Here is a 23,255-nt window from a genome sequence, read left to right on the forward strand (position 1 = left end):
GCAGCGGAGAGAGGAGAAGGGGGAAGGCTGGACAAAAGAGCATGTTATTTGGGCTTGATTTTGTCATGATAGCCACATCCTATATAACCGATCTGAAAGAGGCTCTCAATGCAAGATGGGGTCTGCTGATAGCACAACGCTAACTCATTTTTTATTATGCTGTCAGCAGATGCCCTCTCTCTATATTTATAGCCTAATTACTCCTAGTTACCTACGTATGACTCTGTTTTATACTCTTCATGCCTCACGTTGGCTAACAAGCTGCAGTTTAACACAACTCCATATTTCTGAGGCTTCAGGCTAGACTGGTGAGAAGGAAACATGACTATGTACAGAAACAGGTTTATAAACAAGTAACTGGTACCAAAAAAACTAGAGAAAGCACCAAAGCATTTCTCAAGCTGAAAGCATATTAATTGCATAACTCCCTTTTATGTAACTAAGTATAAAAGACATTTTAATAACTATAAAAACGAAAGCCAGAGTCTTTCAAGAACTGAGGAATCTTCCAGACTTGAGTTACGGTTGCAAATGTCCTTCGCACAGAGGACGCTTTGATATGCTACCACACTCCCCTAGCAGTTTGTGATCAACCACTTTTAAAGGATGGGGTTGATGTCTGTTCTGTGACTGGTGAGTTGAGTGAGAGTGGAGCTTCCCACGACGTCGCTGACAGAGGAGGAGGTCGTGATGGTGTTGTGCTGGATGACTTGCTGCTGGGAGCAAGCTGGGACCGGGCTTGCGGGAGGACTGCTCTCAGGACCTGGGAAGGGGGTGAGGGCACAGAGACAACATGCATTCATTTTTCCATCCAAGTAACCAGCCCAGGCTGGGTGAGACTCCTGGAAAAGGGATGTACTACTACAGCAGCAATACTAATAACCTAAGGCATGCACAAGCCTCAGGATTTCAAAATACACAGCTACTCAACACTGTGTTCTGATCTTTTGCAGTTTTTGTGGTTTTTTTTCTAAGACAGCTTCTCTGATATCAGGAGTTGGGACCCTGAAAAACGTCCAAGACATTAATGACTATGAAACCAGTGTTGAGATAAAAAGTCCGATATTTTAAGGTCTATAAAATCACGGGATTACTTAAATGCTTTATTCACTCCAGCATCAAAATAAAAAATCAGAGTGTAGTGCACTGAAGCACAGAAAATCTAATTCAAGCAGCAGTTGATAGCCATATAACTCAATTATGTATTTTTTTCTCTGAGTACTGTTAAAGAGCCAGATGCATACTGATGCAGACAAGACAGAAACGGGCTCTATTTTAAGAAAATGCTGCAATCAGGCAAATATTAACCCTGAGGATTTTCCGAGCTGTTCTAGAGCCAAGCAAAAAATTTGTTCCTAAATTACCATATTTGTAAAATGCACCAACTAGACAGAATCAATACAACGTCTCAGTTAGATGAGATTTAAAAAAAAAAAAAAAGAGTTAGAAAAGAGTTAACAAACCTTGAAAACCTGTGCCACGCCTATTCTGCGCCACAGAGCACAGTACCGTTTTCGCTGGAGGGGACTGTAATGTTTTCCTTTTTAACTTCCCTTGTGAGAGCTATTTTAAGGTGCTGGCAGCGCTGTGCCCAGGAGGACTCTCGCAGGTTTGGAGCTGTGAGTTCAAGCAGGATCCTCCACAGGGGAGCGAGCATCCATCCGTGTGCATCTCCTTGTGGAAGGGAGGGGTGGGGAAGGCTAGCTCTGCTGTGTGGGATGCAAACCAGGGCTTTTTGGATTTTGAGCAGGGCTGGATAAATAAGGGCAGGAGATTGGATGGCTCGGATGATGTTTGAGAAGACAGGTTCAAGTGATAATCTGACCAAGAAGGGGTTCTGGAGGGAAGAACTGGAAACTTTGCTTTTCTGTGAGGAGTGTGGAGACAGCGCAAACATACCAGCTACTTACTTAGATATCCTTGTGATTCTTTCTGCATAGCTGTTATCGGACAGTCTTTATGTGTTAACAATAATTGTTTCAGCTGTGCTACCTCATTTTTCAGCATGGAAACCTCATTCTGGAAAAGAAAGAGAGGGTTTGGTTGAAGCTTACACCAGGCTCTTCTGCAAAGTTTAAACCCAAGTTGATCCACAGCTTTGGAAGAACTGAGCATAAATGGCACTTGGTGCTTATGTGCTGGGTTTATCTTAACATTTGTCCGTGACGTGATCTTAGGACTTCTTCTGAAGGCAATTTGTCTTCCAAATTTGGTGACATAAACTAACAAATGGATTAACTTCACAGCACCAGAGATAACTGAGGCAATGCTTTAATTCACTTGGGAAATTCTCTGTCTCTCTGTATCAGGACTCGGGGGGGCAGCCTGCAGGGACAAACAGTAGCTTACCATGCTCAAGGCCATGGTGGCAGGGCTGCTATCACCTACAGCACGTCACCTGCAGCTCTGCTACAGCCAGTGCCCGGGTGCTGCTCACATCTCTGTTTTGGGGGAGCATGTTTTGGGGCAGTGCCATTACACAAATGGTCCTTCTGCTCTTGTCATCACATATGCACACCTGTGGATGGGGCAGAAGTACTGTGCCCACCATAAGAAGCACGGTAAGAAAGGCTTTTAATATCTTATTCAGGGTATTTTCATCTGTCCATTTCATTTTCCTTACTGGTAGACCGATCTATTTACGCTCCTATCTCACTGGCTTTGAATGAGGGTTCAGTTACATGCCCTGCTCTGAAGAAGTCTTCTACAGCCGAGTTAATGGCACTTCCAAGAAAAATCCCCACAAAAAGCAGTGACAAGAAAACCAAATAAATACAACTCCAACTAGCAAAGGCTTCTAAATCCCAAGACAGCTTTTTCCTGGCTTATCCTGCTTAAACTGTAATGACTTCTTTAACTGAAGCACACCCATCTTGATTAATCGACTTTGATTATGCCTGTGCTCGCACCAGGAGCTGTCCTGGGGGCGGCAAGGGCCCTGCAGCCCTGCCAGCCCCTCTGAGCACAAAGAGCCCCTCTGTGTCCTCGGGGGCGCAGACAGTGGCTCACACCTGAAGCTGCATGTTTGTCTGGGTGAGCTCTTCTGCTTTCTTTTCCAGTGACATCACCCAGACCTTCCTCTTCTGTCTGCAGCGTGTGGCGGCGGCTCGGTTCCTTTCCAGAAATTTCCGCCTCCTCTCATCCGGGTCCTCGTCCACCACCCTCCTCCGGCGACCTCCGGTCGGCTGCGGCGCCTGTATCGTCTGCGTGGGCTGCATCTGCTGGGCCGCCGGTGAAACCTGGGGGCAAGAAGAGTTTTGGCACTGGGTGGTGAGGGGGGAAGGCTCCAGAGGGGCATGATGCTGAAACAGGAAGGAAATCTCACACGCTTGTCCTGCCCTCGGCGAGGTCTGCAACAGGCACAAGTGGAAAGGCTGTGCCAGATGCCACTGAAATTAGCTGCTGGCAAATCCTTACCATGGTCCAAGGGGAGATTTTTTTGAAAAAAATCCTCATAATATTAGTAAGGAAAATATTTCTCCCCTTACAGTTAGTTATTAAAAACATTCACTTAGGTACTTTCTCTGCCACCACCTATTTCAAACCTGAAATGTCAAGTTTCTCTCAGCAACTGTGTTAGTCAAAGCAGAGGACTGTAGTGGCCTTATTTCTGTCTCCCTTTTTTTTTTCCAATTGCCTCCAAAATTTTAGGACGTTTCTATTTCACAGGCTCCCCAATCTCTGTCTAATGCTTTACCACCTCTCGAGACAGGAGCTGCAACACTCTTTGCACCTGAGAAGATGCAGGCTGGGATTGTGCAAGGCCAGCAGACCTCGATGCTCCTCAGCTGGGGGCAAATGAAAGGACTTGGGTACCTGATCTCAAACTTCCATTTTGGTATCCCTGCACTGCCTGGAGAATGACATCAGGGAGGCATTTCCATTTGACCTCCATGGATTCTATACTCCTTTTTATTCAGCAGCCTGGCTTTGACAGTACAGATGCAACACTACCAGCCCCAGTGCTACAAACCTATGGAAAAATATGTATTTATGCTTTAAGTGCAGCAGAGTATTGATCCTACTCCTGAGAGTAACTGGCCCATGCCACTGCAGAAAAGGCGTGTGGCGGGGGCAGCCCCACGCAGTCTGTGTTCCCACCCCGGGGTGTATACAACAGATGCCCATGTGCCTGTTGGGAACCAGCATCAGACTTAACATTCAGCTGCCTGGGAATAGCCAGCTGACAGCTGGACAGCTTTCCTGCCTTGCCATGGCACCCAGGCCACGGAGCTCTGAACTTGTGTTCAGGGCTTGGGACGCCGACCCACGGGCCCCACTGCCCAGCTGGAGTCGCTGCTCTCATTGCTGCCGCAGCTCCAGCACAGTCTGGAACAGTCTGGAAACCTGAATTGTTGATTCAAAATTAACCCTCTTGTTCTGGCAAATGTCCAAACCTCCAAGGTGCTTCCTTTTGACTCCAGGGAGTGGACGTACTCAGCGCTTTGTCAGACTGAGCCCTGAATTTCAATTGTGGCAATTAACCTGTGTTTGCCTAACACCTCTGTCTGTCTCAATTAAAATGATACTATCGTCTTGCGAGGTCGCTTTTCTGTCTAGAATCTCACCACAAACTGCAAAGAAGAGTTTGCTCCCTCCCCCAGCTGCTTGTGTCAATTAAAGTGGCAATTTTAAGTGTAATTATTCTGTGATCTGATAATGCATTTTGCATAATGCCAAATTTATTCCCAGCTTTATGTTGCACAGTCAGGGAATCTCTCTCGCAGGAGCAGAAAATGGTTTTAAAAAAATAAGCTTCTTAAAATAAATACGCCACCCCACACTTTCAGACTGATTTTTAAAATTTCAGCTTGTATCAACTTGGTATGTTTGATGGTAAAATCTCGAACCCTCTGCCCACACCAGGGGCTGAAGTCCCAGGGCTGTGGTAGCTGCAGTGGCTGCAGCCACCGGCACCACGCAGGTCTGCTGACCAGCACCACGCAGGACCACTGACCAGCACCACGCAGGACCACTGACCAGCACCACGCAAGAGCACCGACCAGCTCCACACCAGACCACTGGCCACAGCTCCCATCCCTGCCACTATCCCCAGGCTCCTGCCAGGAGACCGCTGCTGAGGGATGCCAGCAGCACCCATCCACTGGGGCCGGGCACACCAACCCCTTTAGCAATACGTCTGAGTGCAGAAGCCTCAGACATCCCTTTTAATGTCATCAAAGGCCTTCCATTGTCTCACACACACACACACACCAACTTTCCAGACTTCAGAGATCTCTATGTTTCCAGACACCAAAAGCTTTCCCATTTCTCTCCTTCTTAATTCAGCTTTAAAAATTCTTTTTTCTTAATCTCTCAGTGGGGTCTGCAACACAGAGAGAAGGTAACAATACAGGTCTGTTTCCCCCCCCATCATATGGTCATTTTCTCCTGAAAAACTAGTGAGTCATTTTGTTTTCAGAGTGCACCATTCTGTCTTTGTTCAGTTAGTTCACATTTTTCGGAACAACAAAATTTTCTTTCCATCTCTGGTAGGTACTAATTATAAAGGTTCCCATTATGTCACTAATAATGTCACGTGGGATAATTAAATGAATTTTACTAGATAGCTCTTAACTCTGAAGTCTGTTGGGCTACATCTTAGCAACTGTCTCAGCGTCATTCTCTAGAAGGACTTTGATACCCTGCCTGGGGACATCAGAAAGAAAATGAATGTATATTAAAACTGAGGTTAATGTTTCTTTTAAGAGGATCCTAATCAGGTATCCATAATGAAGACAAACACAGGACAGTTAAGAGAGTGAAACAACATCCAACGCCCTACTTTGCTCATCTACAACTTGATAAAATACCTCACTTTCTCAGACAGATACCTATCAGAAGGCAGTTTCTACTTTTATTCTTGGTCCATTATTTCTCCCCATTCTTTGCAACTTATGACAAAACTAACAGCCGTTCACTTACTCTATGAAAGCATAATTCATTGGACTCCTGTGTATCAAAGTTGTAGCTGGAAAGCATGAAATGAATTCTGCCATTACAAAAGGGTGTGATGTAGAATATAACAACAGTCTCAGCATGGGAGCTCAAGGCTTACAGTAGTGTGGACCATGCTGTCATTTGGCAGGTGGCTTGGAATGGAATAATCTGGCTTAGAAGAATAAGATGGTTAATAACTAGTAAAACGCACCATAAAATTAACATGTGCTGGAACAATCTGACCCCCAACGAGGCCACTACCATGGTGACAATGGATAAGTTCAGAAAGTAATAACCATGTAGATATTACTCAGCAAACCCTTCCTTTCTACTCAGTAACGGATCTCTTCAGAAATCTCTATTGCCTTCACACCATGGGAGCAGACCCGCAGTAAGATCCCTGATGCCTGAGGAAGCTGCTGACCCTACAATTCGTACTCCATCACTCTCCATTCCCATCCTCTTGGTGATACACCTATGGACCAGGTGAAGACCTCCAGCGACATGCTGTGCATGGCAAAGCTCGCCTGACTGCACAGATCCAGCTCCAGAGACTGTGTGGTGTTGGGACACATGGGGAATCTCACATAGCTTTGTGGATACCCATCAGCCCACCTACCCGTACCTCTTCTTGCCCACCTGGGAGTCTTTTGGGGTGCACAGCTAACAGGGAATACAAAGCACAAGAAGTCTAGGCTGTCCTAACTGGAATGAGAGTAAGAAAGACACAGACCTGCTCAAGCAGGTCTAGAGGAAGACCACTGGCTTATTGATCTTATCCTTAACATTGGTAGGTTTGTTATCTCTGGTAGCATTTTTCTTCTCATCTGTTGAAAGTGGTAATACAGATCTTTTGCAGCAGTGCTCCATCCCGTGGTATCTGACTACTTCTCCTGCATTAACACGTTTAACCTCCCAAGCCCTTGGTGAGGTGTCAGTACTATGACCCTTGTTTTGAAAGCCTCACAGAGGTTAAGTGACTTCCTCCATCTCATCCATGGAGTCCTCAGCCTGCTAAGCACAACTTGATCCTTACTTTCTCAAGGATCTCCAAGACAGCCATCAGGTTACTTCTGATTTCTCTGTTATGAGATAATGTCTTTGTATTGGAGTTTTTAAACAACTCCAAGGAAAATAACTCATTAACAGATGGAAAAGTAATTGAATTCTCAAAGTAAAACCTGAACCAAACTTAGGAAAGTGCTGGACATTTTCTCACAGGGGAGTCTGCTGTGCTTTTATTTAGACTGTTTCTCTAAAGCTGACAATTCATTTTACATTAGCAAATGCTTTAGGGAAATCCCATGTGCTTACAGCCTCTGCAATAATAAAGCTAGATGTTAGTAAATAGTTAATGTTGTGGGACACTGGGATGTCAGCCAAATCCTCTCATTTTCTTTAATGTTTTCTAAGAGCTTGTCTGAAAGGTATTTGCAAGCAACACAATACTTCACAGATTGAACTTCTTATGGCTGGCTCTCCTCTTTGTTCTCACTCTACACACTGCCCGCTTGTCCTCCCCAGATTTGCTCCCCAGACCTGACATGTTACAGTCACGGCCCTCAGAGCTTTGTTTTTCTTGTGCAGTCCTGATGCACAAGCCTATCATCTTAAGACATTAAGAGAATTCCTCTTAAAAATTACTTGTCAAAGTTCACGATTGCTAGTTCATTAGTTCAAGAAACATTCAGTTCACATATTGAATCATCCAGATTGCTGAAGCAAATATAACCGGTCCAAAAATTGAGACCTCCATTTCATTCAGTGGAGACCTTCACTGAGTTCTCATCATCTGAATCCAATTCAAAGTTGCCTTCCTGGTTTAAATCTCTTTCCTTGGACTGGCTTAATCTTTTTCTTCTGTCACAACATCCACCAGCTATTGCACTCTCAGCTAATCTTGGCTTTCTCTCATACTCTGCAGATGGGGGTGCTATGCCCTTTACAGGGTCTGGATCCTTTCTCCTTTTCCCCTAAGCCAGTGTATCCTACCTTAGAACTACACCCCTCCACCCACCCATTCCCCAACTATTTTACTCCACCAGAGATTGTGCCATGTGTTTCTGCAGGTTGAACACATACAGCTCTTTAAATCTCGGCCTGAGAAGTTCAGGTTCAAGCAAATTAAGCAATATATGTAGTATGCTAATCTCCATAATAAACCTCATCCATAAAAGGCGATGTGGCAAGTTGCAGAGCTCACAGCCGTGAAAAACCTTCGCGCTCCTTATAAAGTAAGAGAATACAAATGTCTAGCAAATTAAGCAGCAAAACAAGTTGTTGCTTCACTCCATTTTCTGAATAAAGCTTGCGCTTCCCCACCACCAGCAGCAGACATTTACAAGTAGCCTGAGGGGCTTGTACCTAACAAGACTTGCGTGCAAGAAGAAACAATAGAGGGATCAGGCTTCAACCCCACTTAAGAGCAAAACTCGGCGCCGCAGCACGGTGTGAAGGTCTACCTGTGCTTGTCCGCCCGAGTGCAGCGGGGGGTGCGGCGAGGTCTGGTGATGTGCCGGGTGTGCGTGCAGGTGTGAGTGAGAGTGGTGGTGAGGGTGATTCTGCTGGTGATGAGGCTGAGGATGAGGATGGTGCGCCGGATGCTGGTGCTGATGCGGATAGGAGTGATGAGGCGGCAGCGTCTGGTGCTGATGAGGATGTGTGTGCATATGGTGGTGTGGTGTCTGGTCCTGCCGTGAGCTCATCATTTCCATCATGTGGCCCATGGTGTTCATATTCCCGTTCGACATGGCGGCAGGATGGTGAGTCAGCGCTGCCTTCAGCCTCTGCAACAGAACAAGGCAGAAAATTCAACATTCAGGCATGATGAGCTGAGCAATCAGAATAAGATGTCTGCTGTTGAAGAAACTGTGCCTGGTCCCGTGGACTGAGGTTTATTTACATTTTTCCTTGCTGTTCCCTTGGTAAAAGGCATCTTACTTAAGTTTGAAAAAGAACATATTCTTGGGCTCTAATCTAGTTTTGAACTGTAAATACGTAAAGAGTTTTCCACTGTAAATATGTAAATACATAAGCACCTGAACTGAAACTTAACAGTTACACATTTCTTCCTGTGCTGTTGAAGAAAAATAACTGGCTCTCATCCTTTCCTTTTTGGCCAGTTCAGCAGCCTTATCTTTATCTAGCTTGTATTTTTGCAACTTTGAAGCAGGAAAGCCTGTTTAAAATAAAGGTGAAACATAGTTGCCCTCTTGCTTTTAATATATAGCTACAGCTATTATTCAAAAGACACATTGATAAATATGCTTAATTTATATTTCTTTCAAATTCAGGCTCAAATATATTCTAGAGTTATACTAGCATACAACTTGTTCTTTCATCAGAAAGACAGGAAAATAATGGGGGTGGTCTCAAGCTGATCCTCTTTCTTTGCTGGAAAATTTAAAAATCTGCTGTGCTGTTCTCTTATGCTAACTCCTCTGTTTTGTACTCCTCATATTTTGTACTGTCACTGGATTGGGCCCTGGAGTCCTGAGCAGGGCAAAACTCTCATTAATATCAATGAGCTTCATTTGCTTTTACCTGAAGACCACCAAAGGCCTTCCACATTTTGGACTGCAGGCTAGGGCCCTTGTGTACTAAGGCTACATCTGAAATACAGGAAAAAAAGAGTTCCCCTTCAATGGAATTACAGGGTCATTCCAAAGCAGTGATGGCACCTCACTGGTGTCATCCTACCCTGGGACTCCTGAAATCACTGGCTTCCTAGAAGAGTGTGCCAAAGGTAGAGCCTGACAGATGTCAGCTAGGAGAAGGGATCCTTCCAGACCCATAGAAACCCCTTTCGCATCCATGGTTCTGTGTCTTGCTCAACACAGAATACTCTTTACAGGCAACCACACAAAAACTTTTTACCTCTTAGCATTTTTGAAGAAGACAATGTAAGTTTACCTTACTCTCATAAATGCAAGTAATTAGTCAGCAGAAAATAAATAGTAAGACAAAAATGGAAGGAAGGACATCCATGGTGTCACTTGATGCCAGACTAGAATCTGAATAACCCATCACCTATCTCATAATTCATTATCTAGCCATAGGACATAATGAATAGCTCAGCAGTAAGAAATGCCTCCTATAGGACAGTAAGCAAGAAAAAGCAGTGACAGGAGGAAGAGAGGTGTGCCCTTCCTCATAACAATATCTGTGGTTCACAGATGACTGCCAGAAGATCCCACAAGGCAACGTGGCTAAAATCTGCCAGTGGACGAGCAATGGCTAGACTGAACTGAATTTTGGGTTTGGCTTTAAAGCAAAGAGTGTGACCGTCAGGATGCTCAGAACCTATAGATGGGGATTTCAGTCACTTTATATGGAAATAACATCTGCCTGTGCAGCTCCTCTGCAAGGCCAGAGATAAGGGCTCTTGTATTTAAAGCCACTACTATATTGCGTTTGTGCACCTGAGGGACAGGAAGAAAGAAATTCTTAAGGAGAAAAAAAAAAAATAAAGAGAAAAAAAAAGAATGTGGTGGAAGGCAAAAAGAAGTTAGAGGGTCAATTAAAAGTGTCATCCTCAAATTTTTGTATCCCACATGTTTTTGCAGACTTCATGAAGGTCATTCATCTTCGACATGCTAACAGATCCATTAATCCAAATTTGGTGGCTTATTGCACTAACCATCAAGTGGCGGAACAAGACTTTAAAATAAAAAAAAAAAACAAAACAAAGACACATTTGAAAAACCCATCAGTGCCTCAGTTTGTGTGAAGGAAAACTAGGCTGATGACTTTTTAAGAAGTTTCCTTAAGAAAGCCTATCAAACTGTGATCTTTTCAGAGAGGTAGAGGCAACTATGGCAACTATACCTCCTTCCCTACCTCTAAAGTCAGAAGGGAGATCAGTCTAATGTCAACAGCAGTAACCCATCCTGGGTATAAAATGCAGGATTTGAGCAGGTGTCATCTTTCATGTTTCAAATTCAAGTGCTACTGTGGTTATTGCAAGCCACTCCTCACAATGCTCAGAATAACTAGTGTTACTTTCCTAGTGTATTAGGAAATATATGGAAAACAACAGATAAAAAAGTAAAGTCATTCTGCATGTCATTCTTCCTCAAAATTCACTACAACATTTTTCATGGGGCTGAGCCACTGTGCAGATCTAAACCAAAGCACCAATAAAAGCTGTTACAACTTTGTTTTCTGAATCAAGATTCCAAATAACCAAGCTCTCATTAGCCAGCAGCTTTATGTGATGAATACCTAGCAAAAATGTACCAATGCCAGATTTGTCAAAGACCTCCGAAACGCAACTACAGCATGTCTTATTCTAAACTGCAGACTTTCAAAGCCAAAAAAAAAGGAGGAAAAAACTTAATCTGCGAATAATATTTTTATTTCAGCTGTAAAAACTGTGCCTTATTAGTGTGGCGCAACTTCAAGGAGAATAATTTTTTTTTTTCTTTCCATAGCCCCTTGTAACACATCCATTCACTTGAGATAGCAAATAAGACAGACAGTGAGAAGTCTGACATGCAGCCGGTTTCAGTCAATAGGGGTCATTCCCATGTGGTCTGTGTACTTTACAAGCTCGTTGTTCACTGTTCCCAACGGGAGGGTGGGCCAGCTGCCCTGGATCCCAGTGCTGGTACGAAACCAGCTCTCTACCTCATCCTGTCCCAGCAGAGCAGCGACCACGGCCCAGCCCTCACCTCCCTTTAGCTCCTGCTTAGATCAGCTCTGCGGCAGCTCTGCCCACACACGCACCCAGGGGATCCTTTATCTCCCACTAACCAGCCACTGCTGCACATCGGTAATGTCTGGGGAATGAGAAACGTTTTTTTTGTTGCTTGGTCTTCAGCAAGATCAATCATTGTGGATGTTTTAGTTAGAGCACAGGGAGGGAAAATCACCAGAACTTGATGAACTCTGCACTGAGTGTGTGTGGAGCTGGAAGGGCAAGCTGCATTTTTGTTATTGTTCTTTTTATGAGTGCTAATTGCAAACAGCTGTTTTAGTTTAGTGTCAAATAAAATTCGATGGCATCAAAACTGAACTTACTGGGCTGACTACGTTAGCAAATCCCCTCTACAACGAGACGATAACCCAGGACCCGATCCTCTGGCCGTTCAGTTTTTCAGGAACTGTGACTGACTTCAGCAGAGCCCGCGGGTACCTGGCAGGTTGCAAACTGGGGCTGAAACAGAGGACTCACTACTCAGATCTGCTCTCACCAAACCCCCAAATTTCTGCTAACTTCAGTGTTAGTGCTTTTAGGTCACGATCCCTCTTCTCTCCCTTTTATAGTGCAATTTTCAAAAACATCCCCACCAACTTCAAGCCCAAAGGAAATGCAGGGGATCTTCTCACCTGGCTTTTGGCCTTTACTGATTTTTTAAATTATTTTATCCAAGTAGCATATAACCAACATCAGTTACAGATGATGTCCACCTGATCATGGCATTTCCACTAATGACTGTCAGTGACACAGACAACATGAGAAATCTTTCACAAAGAACAGCCTTCTTTGCCTCTGATTGAGTGAATAAATAATAATAAATAGTAATGCCCCTACCTGATATGTGCTCTGAAGCCACCCCACTGAATGTGATATGAAGTTAATATCTCAAAGAAATTATCATTTCACCTGGAGTATTGGGGGTTATTTCAAACACAATTTCCACAGTGCTTCCTTCATTTAAAGCCTGACATCATGGTGCAGTGAATTGCTTGATATTTCCTCTCGTCAACATAGATCATACTTTATTGGCTGAACATCTTTGGGCAAACCCTAAGTCTGCCAAAAATGGGCTACAAGCATTTGAGATCATGAATGAAAAATAATATCAGCTTCTATAATACTTCCGCAGTTCAGAATCTTGCTGCTTTTTAACCTTTCTCTATCATGACATGTATTTCAAGGTTGCTCTGGGTTTTGCCCCACCTTTCCTTCTCCAAAATTGCTAGTGAGAAACAGACAGCATTTTTTTCCTGTTTGTTAAAAGAAGAAAAAAAGATTAATAAAGCTGTACATTTGGAGTTTGCTTTTCTCCCAGCTAAGAACTCCAGTAATTTTGGGAGTTTCACATGTATCTAAATATTTCTAATGTTTATAGCATGTTATATTTATAATACCTCCGGCTATAAATATCATGTTATATGCCATAATATGTATATGACAACAAACTACAATTTTGTCTCATTTATTCCTCAGTGGAGAAATGACAAAAATCTCTTCAGACTTTACAAATGTTATGACCTAAGTGGTCTGTGCTTGCATCAAACTGTAAGCTATTCTATCATCCGGATGAAGTTTAGGTTGAAACAGACACAGAGGGCTGGTTTTGAACGGGATTGAATTGTTCTGAGTAAGTATGCATTGCTGCGCTCAGAAATAAACTCTCTTCCCTTTCTGGTCTGCATGCCTAAATCCAGCTAAATTAGAGAGGACACAAGACCAACTGTAGTATCAGTTTAGTGCCTGGTATATCCTAACCAGAAGATTGTATCAGACTCCTGTAGGCAGACGGAATATGATCTCAAAGATACTTTCTTGCCCTAGTGACTGTGATTCTAGTCCTTACTATACAGGGGTGTAGCAAGTTCCCCACACGGGACAGAAGAGACTAGAGAGGACTAGGAAATCAGAAAAAAAATACAGACATCAAGCATCTCCTCCACACATCTGCAATTAGGTAGCAGCCTTAGGGTAAAAATCTTGATTAGCCAAACTTCATGGCAACCATATCGTCGACTTCAGTGGCACTAATATTGTATTGTTATCTGCAGTGGTCAAATATTCTATTTTACTCACGCTCCTTTAAGCATCACACTCAAGATGAGTACACCGAGTGAAGCCAGTGCCAGCTAAAGCTGCGAGCAGAACTTCACCCAGCCTATTCCAAAGCATCACACTGATTTTTATCCCTTCCTCGAACTATGACTGTGATGATAGAACTTACGCATAAATGTCACTCAGGTCTTTTAGAGTTGGCTGTTGACAGGCATTTCACAGTGTAAATAACCGAAACCACTCTTTGGAAATGTTCCACTCACATTCACAAAAGCAAATTGGAGGCATTTCATCTCCACCCTGTAAGTGGACTGCAGATACTTATGAGCACATTTTAGAGACCACTAAATAGAAAGTCTCTGAGGCCACATTAAATGATTGCTCCTACACTGCTTGTGCAGTAAAATACAGTCCTGTGTATTGACTGAAGGAGTGAGAGGTGTGCGAAGGACAGGAAATCCAGAACCAAAGTGACGCATTACACTAATGTAAAGAGAAAGAAGGGGATGTATTTAATTCACAACTTGCCAGTAAACAGTGCCAAACTGCTAATCTTCTAATTATTCTCAGGCTGTTTGGCCAATCTGAGTTATACTTTTTCCCCTTCCTTTGTGCTTTCTTCCCTATTTAGTCTGATTTTTTAACAAAAACACCGTGTATCGTCATCCAGCCTTCAGTGCAGCTTAGCCCTTAACAAAAACAACAAATTTTCTTGCTGGCCCTTCCAAACACAAACTGAATTAAACTTCAGCAGAAAGCAGCAAGAATGAACTGCAAACAATCAAAGTAGCAATAAAAGTAATAGACACCATGCTGCTCAAGGACAGCTCAGCGGCAAGAGCTGCTTCAGTGTCCCTGAACTTGGGGCACGGAGGAGCTTCGAGCAGCCACGCTGCCCAGTGACATCAGTCCCAGTGACACCTCTCCGGATGACTGCAAGTTTTAAGTAATCCAATGCAGCTTGCAGACAGGCTGGCTCAAAGGTACTCTGCCAGAACTGCCATCTTCTGGTGACGACATTTTACTGAGAATGGCCACAGCTCCAGGGACAGCTGAAAACACAAGTGAGTTTAGATTCCATCTCCACCCTGCAATTTCCTTCCGTTTCTCTCAAAGCACCTTGCAAAGGAGACAGGCATCATTATTCTCATGCAGTGCACCACATTTTTAAGGACTGGAAATAGAAAAATACTAAATTCTCCATTCCTATTCTACACAGGTCTTTAATGAACAAGTAAATTATAATTAAGACAGAAAATACACTTAAAAGTATGGTTTGTGCTTCTCTCTCTTTATGAGTCCTTGCATGAATCATTTCTCAATGCAGTGTAAGTAACTGGATTTGATTTGCACAGGAGTCAGGAAATTTAAAGTTCAAAAAATCAAACCCCTAATTCCCACCAAGTCTAAGTCAATCCCTGCATGTGTATCCGTGACAAGGGATATTTAATTATGTAATCACACAACAGACAGCAAAGTGATTTATTACTGGCAAATGGTGTCATGCAACTTCAACATACAATACCAATGGAAGGATCCAAAAAATACAACCAACTTCTGCCTGATTTCTCCTCTGTGTGACAGAGTCCAAACGAAAAGGTGCTACTTAGCTGCTACCTACCCCCAGAGAGGCATCGGTTTCTGACAGCAAAATGCCCAAGACTTTGGGGATTAATTGCCTGTGCCTGATACCAGTAGGCAGGCACATGCCTAATTGCCGTCCTGCTTCTCCAAACAGACAAACGTTTGGTAAGTTACTCTGCCAGATTCATCTACGAGAGATTCCTATGCATGCTAGATTTGTCACCTGTGGGAAACAGAAAACGGAGGTGGCAATAAAATCACTCAGTGTGAGTAGCACCCTGCAAGGCAGTGGGAAAACTTGGGCTCGAGGAAACCTGAGTCTGTACTGCCAATCTTCCGGATCAATGCCTGTATTAGAGGCATTCCCAAGCTGAGACACCACAGACTCTTTCTTCACACTGGACATAAAACGCTTCGGCAAAGCCTCTGGCAAAGGGGCTTGAGCTCAGATCTTCCTCACTCCCACAAGCAAATGCTGTAACTAGGTTTCTAAAATCATGTTCCCATCTCCTAGTACAATGCAAGTGGGAAGTGCTTGTACGATGCTTCCATTGGTCTATATATGTATATCTTGTCTGAGGACACAATGGACATTTATGAATACATTAAATGAGAAAAGTGGGATATAATTTCAGAGGAAGTTTGGGCAATTTCCTACATAAGCCAGATACGGAGCAAATACTCAAATCAGAGCACTCTTAACACTGGAAGAAAAACGGTGGGTTTGGGAATTTTAATCTGGACTCAGAGATCAGATGGGATCGGCACTGCAAAAATCTCTCTCTGCACAATACTGCTCTGAAGCATTGAGACCCCTAAGGAGTGACTTCAGTTTCTTGCCGAGGATGCGTGCTGCTTGCTTTCCTTTTCCCTCTCATAAGCATAATATACACACTGAGGACATGAGAAAGGCAGGTTCAAAGTCCTTCGCTGTCAGGAGATTTCTAAACTTTCATTGCCCACCTCAGTCACTAAGGCTAATTACGATTAAGTCATTCATATTCAAAGAAAAATGCCATCCAAGTATATAAAACTTGGGTGTTTTTTTTTTCCTTCACTGGTGTGATTTTTGAATACTCGTTTTTCCTGGATTAAACCCAGCATATTTAAAGGGCTACTACTAAGCCAGAAATGGGATACATGTGCACTTAAAAGTGCTTTGATTTCATCCCAGATGTGCAGTGCTCAAGGGCACACACACACACACACACAGGCACGCACACACATGTACACACACACCCTGACAGACTACGTAGAGGATATGATCTGATCTGTAGATTTTGTTTCAAGACTATACCAACCAGACTGTGAAAGGTAAAACCGAAGCCATGACCACTTACAGCCATTATGGATCCCAGGGCTCTTTGTGAAAAGAGTATTGATATTCATTAGCCTATTGGCCCCACTGGAGAATTCAATGCAGGTAATTAGACGTTGTCTCATTACCATGTAGTTTCAGGTGAAGTTATTTTTCTCCTTCATTTCTAAAGTTAAGTGATTCCCAAAACATTTTTAAAGCATTCATGGATTACTTTTTTTTCTGAAGAAACGACTAGAATTTAAAGCACTGTAGAGGGACATATAAAATGAGAAAAATCTTATGGATTATTTCACATTTTTTTCAAAACTGAATTCCAGCACCTGACCAAAAAAAAATGAGAGTAACATTTTAATTCAGCAGATAGCATTCAATTATCTGCTTACCTAGTGACTAGTGACTTTTCAAATACATGCACTCAGATATAACATGCAGTACATAGATACAAACCATAAAGGGTGTAAACAGGTTCATTTTGTGTCAGTTTGTACTGCCATAAAATAATCTATGCTGAGAGTTACCTACATAGATATTATAAATATTCAGCAGTCGATGCATCAGTGTTGATAAGTGCTGTCCTTTTATGCTCTCATGCAAGGTCTCTCTCCCACCTTTTCCCATATTCTCCCCTGACTTCATCCCTCAGACTGCTGCCCTCCACCATGCTCCCTTTGTTCTTCACCTGCAATGCCATCCCTCTTGTTCGTTCACAGCTCAAGTTGCTGCCTTGTTTTTCACCACCTCGGCTATATCAGCTGCTTTTAAACAGCAGTATCTTGGGTCAGACGCATTGGATTTCAAAGCCACCCAAAGCTCCAGGAACATCAACATCTCAACCCTCTATCAGATACCAGCTAGCTACTCTGTAAGTGCCACGAGGCTTGTTTATACACTTCAGGGTAGCTGCAGCATGAAACGAGATAAAGAGAACCAAACTCCCAACTGTTCTTTTTTATTAGTGATGTACACTAATGGGCTTTACCTTGTGTTTGAAGGGACTAGGAATGCATGCCCACACACTTGCCATGGCTCAGCTGACAAGCAATGACCTACTCAAATGCAATAGATCAGCTGCTCGCTCGCTTGCACATGGTATGCTTCCTCTTTGGCAATACTGCTTTTCAGAGCAACATGTCAGAGCAAACCAAAAAAATAACCTTCCCCAGGGAAGGGAAGGATGCTGCCTGCTTGGTAAGCCATTGACTCATCCTGCCGTTTCTAAACAGAAGGATTTGGCTTTCCTACAGCATGTACCGCAGGACACAGAACAAATCTGTATGGGTCACAGGCCTGAGCAGAGCCACAGTTGCAGGATTTCCTTTGCAGCACCGAGTAACAGGTACAGAGCATCCTGCCTTGCTTGACCATGGGTTCTTTCCTGTCCATCCTGCCCAGGGGAAAGACAGCAGAAATAACCACTTCAGGGCAAGTTCCTGGCAGAAGTGCCTTGCCTGGGGACAGGCAGGCAGAGGGTCCCCATGGCACCCTGAAGGAGACAGAATGGGTCACATGCTGGGTGAGTATCCCCCAGGAGGACGAAGCAATGCTAGACCCAGACACCTTCCTGTGTACCAGAAGCAGCTGCCAGGGTCATGCAATTCCTGCACGCCGGTTATCCATCCGCGCTCGCCGTCCTTCACAGCACGGAGGAATCTTCCAAAAAGTACATTAGGGATCTGGCTTCTCCTGCTATTGTCCTACCTTCCTTTTTTAAAAAAAATATTTCTTGTGTACTTCTGCTGAGGGTGGGAGAAAGGCATAAATACCGTCTTGTTTTGGTGCATAACACATCTTCCTGTCTCCTCTCCCAGCCTTGCTGACAGCATTATCTATCTTCCTGACACCACTGTTGTCTGATTCATTTGACATATGTACCACAAAAAAAAAGTCATGTTCTGGACAAGATCATAATGCTGTGATCTCATTCTCATCTCAGACTCCTTGGTGACTCCACAACACCCCCAATTTCTTGCTGCTTTAGAAAGAGAGGGACTGAAAAGCTTTTCCAGCTTGCTCATTGGGAAGCTTATAAAGGAGATGTGGTGAGGGAAACCAGGCCAGCCAAGGCACACAAGCACTTAGATAAATACGCTGGAAATAGAGGTAATGCCACTATTTACCTCCTGCCTAGAGTGTGAAGCAGCAAAATCTAATCTCCTGTTAGTTAGGGCTGTTGAGGGACTCAGCATAGATACGTGTTATTTCCAAAAGTGAACAGCACTTTGAGAGGTGATGGGAGGGACATTCTGACTATTAAGGAAACCACCAAACCTTTCTCTTTCAAAAAAAAAAGAAAAGCCTCATGCACTACCCACCTCTGTGACATTCAAGACAAAGGGTTATAATAAAGTTCACCCTTTCAGCTGGCATGCCAGCAAGTCAGTGTAAAGCTTCTTGTTGCCTTGTCTCACAGAATCATAAAATAGTTTGGGTTGAAAGGGACCTTTAAAAGACATCTATTCCAATCCCCTTGCAGTGAGCAGGGGAATCTACATCAGGTTGCTCAGAGCCCCATCCAGCCTAACCTTGAATGTTTCCAGAGTTGAGGCCTCTACCACCTCTCTGGGCAGCCTGTTTCAGTGTTTCAACATCCTCATTGTAAAAAACTTCTTCCTACAAGTCTAGGTATCTAGTCTAAATCTCCCTGCTCTTAGTTTAAAATCATGATCCCTTGTCCTGTTGCAACAGGCACTGCTAAATAAAATCATCCCCATCTTTTTTATAGGCCCCCTTTAAGTACTGAAAAGATGAAATAAGGTCTCCCTGGAGCCTTCTCTTCTCCAGGCTGAACAACCCCAACTCTTTCAGCCTTGCTTTGCAAGAGAGGTGTTCCAGACCTTTGATCTTTTTTGTGGTTTTCCTCTGGACTTGCTCTAACAGGTCTGTGTCTTCCTTGTGCTGAGAACTCCAGAGCTGGACACAGTACTCCAGGTGGGGTCTCACCAGAGTGGAGAAGATGGGGAGAATCTTTTCCTTTGACCTGGTGGCCATGCTGCTTTTGATGCAGCCAAGGGTATGTTGGCTTTCTGGGCTGTGAGCACATATTGCTGGCTCATGCCCAGGTTTTCATCCACCAGTACCCCTGAGTCCTCCTCTGAAGGGCTGCTCTCAATCCCTTCACCCACCAGCCTGTACTGATATTGAGGGTTGCCCCTACCAAGGGACCTTGCTTGCATTTGGCCTTGTTGAACTTCACAAGGTTCACACGGGCCCACTTTTTGAGCCTGTCCAGGTCTCTCTGTATGGGATTCCATCCCTCAGGCCTGTCAACCTCCCCGCTCAACTTTGTGTCATCTTCAAACTTGCTGAGGGTGCACTCGATCCCACGATGTCATTGATGAAGATATTTAACAGTGTCTTCCTGTCCGGTCACCCTCCTCATTGCCCCTTGTGTCTCAGCCACCAGAGCCCACAATTAAAGGGCAATTAAGAGCTTGCTGTGAGCTGGCAGCTGAGGCATGGGCAGTCTCACCCCAAACACATGCCCTGAGCTCCCACAGTCTCCGTCCCTTTTTCCCAGCAAGCTGCAGGAATGTCAGCATCCCACCACTGCCTACAGCCTTAATAACCCATTAGCAGCCTGGCCAAATGGGTTACTCTCTCTCAGGGCTGCTTTTCTTTGGAGACCTGCCAAAGAAGAAAAGACAAGGGGTGAGGAAGATGGAGGGAAATCAAATTGTGAGTTTGAGTGGGCGGGTGAAGGAGAAAGAGGAAAGAAGAGTTGGAGAGGAAAGGTTGAGGCAGCTAATTTTTTTCTTTTTTTTTTTTTTTTCCCCTGCAGTTAAACCATTGACAGATAATTTATCACACATTTTGATGGTGCTCCAGCTGGCAGGAAAAAGAGCTATCTGTTTATTAATTCAATTAGCCTGCTTATTTATCAGCAGAGGGTGAGAAGGTGCAGTCAGAGGCCAAACTATGCCAGTCTCAGACTGCCTGCTGTCAGGCTGAGAGGATAACAGGGAGTGGGAATATCCTGCCCTGGCTACTCTGGCCAGTGCACTCAGCACCGCATTATCTCAGGCCTCCTGAGGTAAGAAAAGGGAAAAAAAAAAAAAAACCCCACAAAATTTAACAGCATACACGATGCACATCAATGAATGCACAAGTCAGGTTTACAACTGGAGCTGCAGAGCTTTGCTGCCACCCGTTCAGTGCCCTAAAGGTATTTGTTATGTTTGACTTTCTGCCCAGAACGTATTTTTTTAATTCATTCAAACCAATGAATACACTTTGAATTTTGAGTTCAATGGGGATGATATTCAAACCAACACATCAACACAGCACCAAGCTGTATCAGCACCAAGCTGATAGGAAAGGGCAAGGAGGATGCTGCCCAGGTATCCACCAACATTTGTCATTTTTGGAAAGGGGACATTTGTGAGGGAGGAACAGAACAGGGGGGGAAAAGGCCAGCCTTGGAATGGCAGAGAAATTCCCTGAACTGGGAAATAATTTCAGAGGGATGGAAGAGAGGTGAGGCCTACTTCTTTGCTCTGCCTAACTAGGACCAGTGGGTTTCTTTCCCATTTGTTGAAAAGTCCAAGGCTTCTGATAGTTGAAGCTCCAAATTCAGAAAATGTGCAAAATGCTGCTTGGAGCTATCTGAGCTGAGGTGTTTCTAAAAACCACAAAACATATGGGAATTCCGTGATGCTTGAGTGCAGTTTCCCTATAGCCAAAAACATCCCTTAGCCCTAGAACCTGCACACCATAATTTCTATGCAACTTCAATGATGTCATAAACAGTGTTTATTTTTCTCTTACTGGTACTATAGACCAACCATCTTCCTTCCCTATCAAACATGAACACAGTTACAATATAGATGCACTGGCTTCCAGTTTAGCCCTTAAAAGACACTGTGTGGCTTTCCATTCATAGAAATAAGTCCTGTGACACTTTGACTTAAAAATGAGACTGCTGACAAGGACAGAGGGATCTCCTTGGGATAAGGCTTGGACACACACAATCTCAAATGCTGCTGTCATTACTCTTCTCATTTTATTCCTCCATCGCTGGATGTTTAAAGAAAATGTGGATTTAAAAATGTGGATTTTTAACACAAAAAATGTTTTTGCTTTCCTTTAGGTTTCTGTGGAAGCATTCTTTCACTTTCTGAGACCTTGCAGGATGTTTCAAGGCAGGAAACCATATCAAACTGGGATGGCAGCAAATGTTTCCACTGCAGATGAGCTCACAGGAGCCTTTAACAAAAGGTTTGCTAGAAATGCATCCCCTGCACCCCTCAGCTTCATGCCCAAGTTTGCCTTTCAGCCTCTCCCGGCTGATGATTAGTTTAATATTCTGAATCAAGATCCCGCTTGACAGATGATTCCACTACCACTGATAGTTTAGGCCACATATCAACATTTTATAAATTCTTAATTTTCTCACTGCAGCCATATTGAACAGTTTTGTGCAAATGAGGCTTATAATTACTCAGATAAATCAGTCCAATGCAGTATTTCTTAGGATCTTTCTCAATTTTCTCCCTGGAGGATGGGATCCCATCTGCTCCGCTACATTCAGGCTAATTGAAGGGCACTGACTTTTCCAAATGGATTCATTAATTACTCTAGCCAGATCCTCTGTGGGGTTCTTTGTTCAATGGGTGATACTTGGGCTGTACTATACCATCCACCCATGTTTAGCAATGTTGTTCTGATTCTCAGCTAAGAGCTAAAACATTTGCAGATGCATTGGCAGGAACGGTTCTGGCCTTAACTGTACGGTGTTACAAAACAAATGTAATTCTGCTGCTTCTTTGCTTCTAATTTAATATGCATTCAGAATCTATAAATATTGAAACCATGACAGTTTCAATATGTTTTACTCCTTGCCATCATAAATATAAGCTACAGCTCCAAAGAAGAAACCTCGCGTTTACAGGTATTGCACTGTCAACAGCAGAAAAAGAAGAAACACAAGCATTTCCTGGGACATTGTGGAAAACCTGGTATGTGTGGCAGCATAATGTGAAATTAAACTATTAAACTTAAATGCAAAGCTGCCCCATATAATTCCAGGCCTGTGCTGATTTTATTTGGTACAGCAGCAGCCTGGGTTTTCAATAAACTCACATGTAATCATATTGCTCACTCAAACATCATGCAGACACCAAAGACAGATAAAGACCCATCTAGCAAAGACCTAATTTAGGTGAGGAAGGTGGTGGTGGTGGTAATTTTCCTATAGGAGCAGGCAGAAGGAAACCTGCCAGCGGTTGCAAAGTCTGGCTCTGCTGGAAGGTTTATCAGCTTTCCCCAATAGTGGGCATGATTTCATGTTACTTAAAATCTTTTATATTCCAAGCACTTGGTTGGTTAATTCAGGTCTATGAGGAAACTGGTCTGGCAATCAGTGACACACTCTGCTGTGGGCAAACAACAAGTCTTCACTCTTACCAAAGCATTCTGTAAACATCAGACCCAACTGTGGACATTGCGTGGTCTTTTTGTATGGGTCCATGCTGCTGCACCTCGGGCTGCTTTAAAGATAAACTAAATGCCACTAAATGTCGTGAGAGACTTGGTTTATAGATCAGTGAACTGAAACTCTGAGATTGCCTCAATATCATAGAAGCCCTCAGAAACACAGCCCAAGAGCTGACTTGCTTACGAAAGGGGGAACAGTCCTGCTCCCTTTAATCTTTCCTGCTG

General features: G+C 43.6%; 1 protein-coding gene across 1 annotated transcript in view; it reads right to left on the reverse strand.

The window, feature by feature from the left end:
- Nucleotides 1-599: 599 nt before the first annotated feature.
- The window catches only part of CREB5 (cAMP responsive element binding protein 5), a 70,704-nt gene continuing 48,048 nt past the window's right edge, over nt 600-23,255 (reverse strand). The window contains exons 4-7 of the mRNA XM_008936607.1: nt 8,403-8,726; nt 3,012-3,239; nt 1,911-2,019; nt 600-763 (exon numbers count right to left, since the gene is read on the reverse strand). Coding sequence (XP_008934855.1) covers nt 600-763; nt 1,911-2,019; nt 3,012-3,239; nt 8,403-8,726 — 825 coding nt within the window. The remainder of the gene's footprint in view (nt 764-1,910; nt 2,020-3,011; nt 3,240-8,402; nt 8,727-23,255) is intronic.

Source organism: Merops nubicus, unplaced genomic scaffold, assembly GCF_000691845.1.
Source record: "Merops nubicus isolate BGI_N331 unplaced genomic scaffold, ASM69184v1 scaffold17463, whole genome shotgun sequence".
NCBI lineage: Eukaryota > Metazoa > Chordata > Aves > Coraciiformes > Meropidae > Merops > Merops nubicus.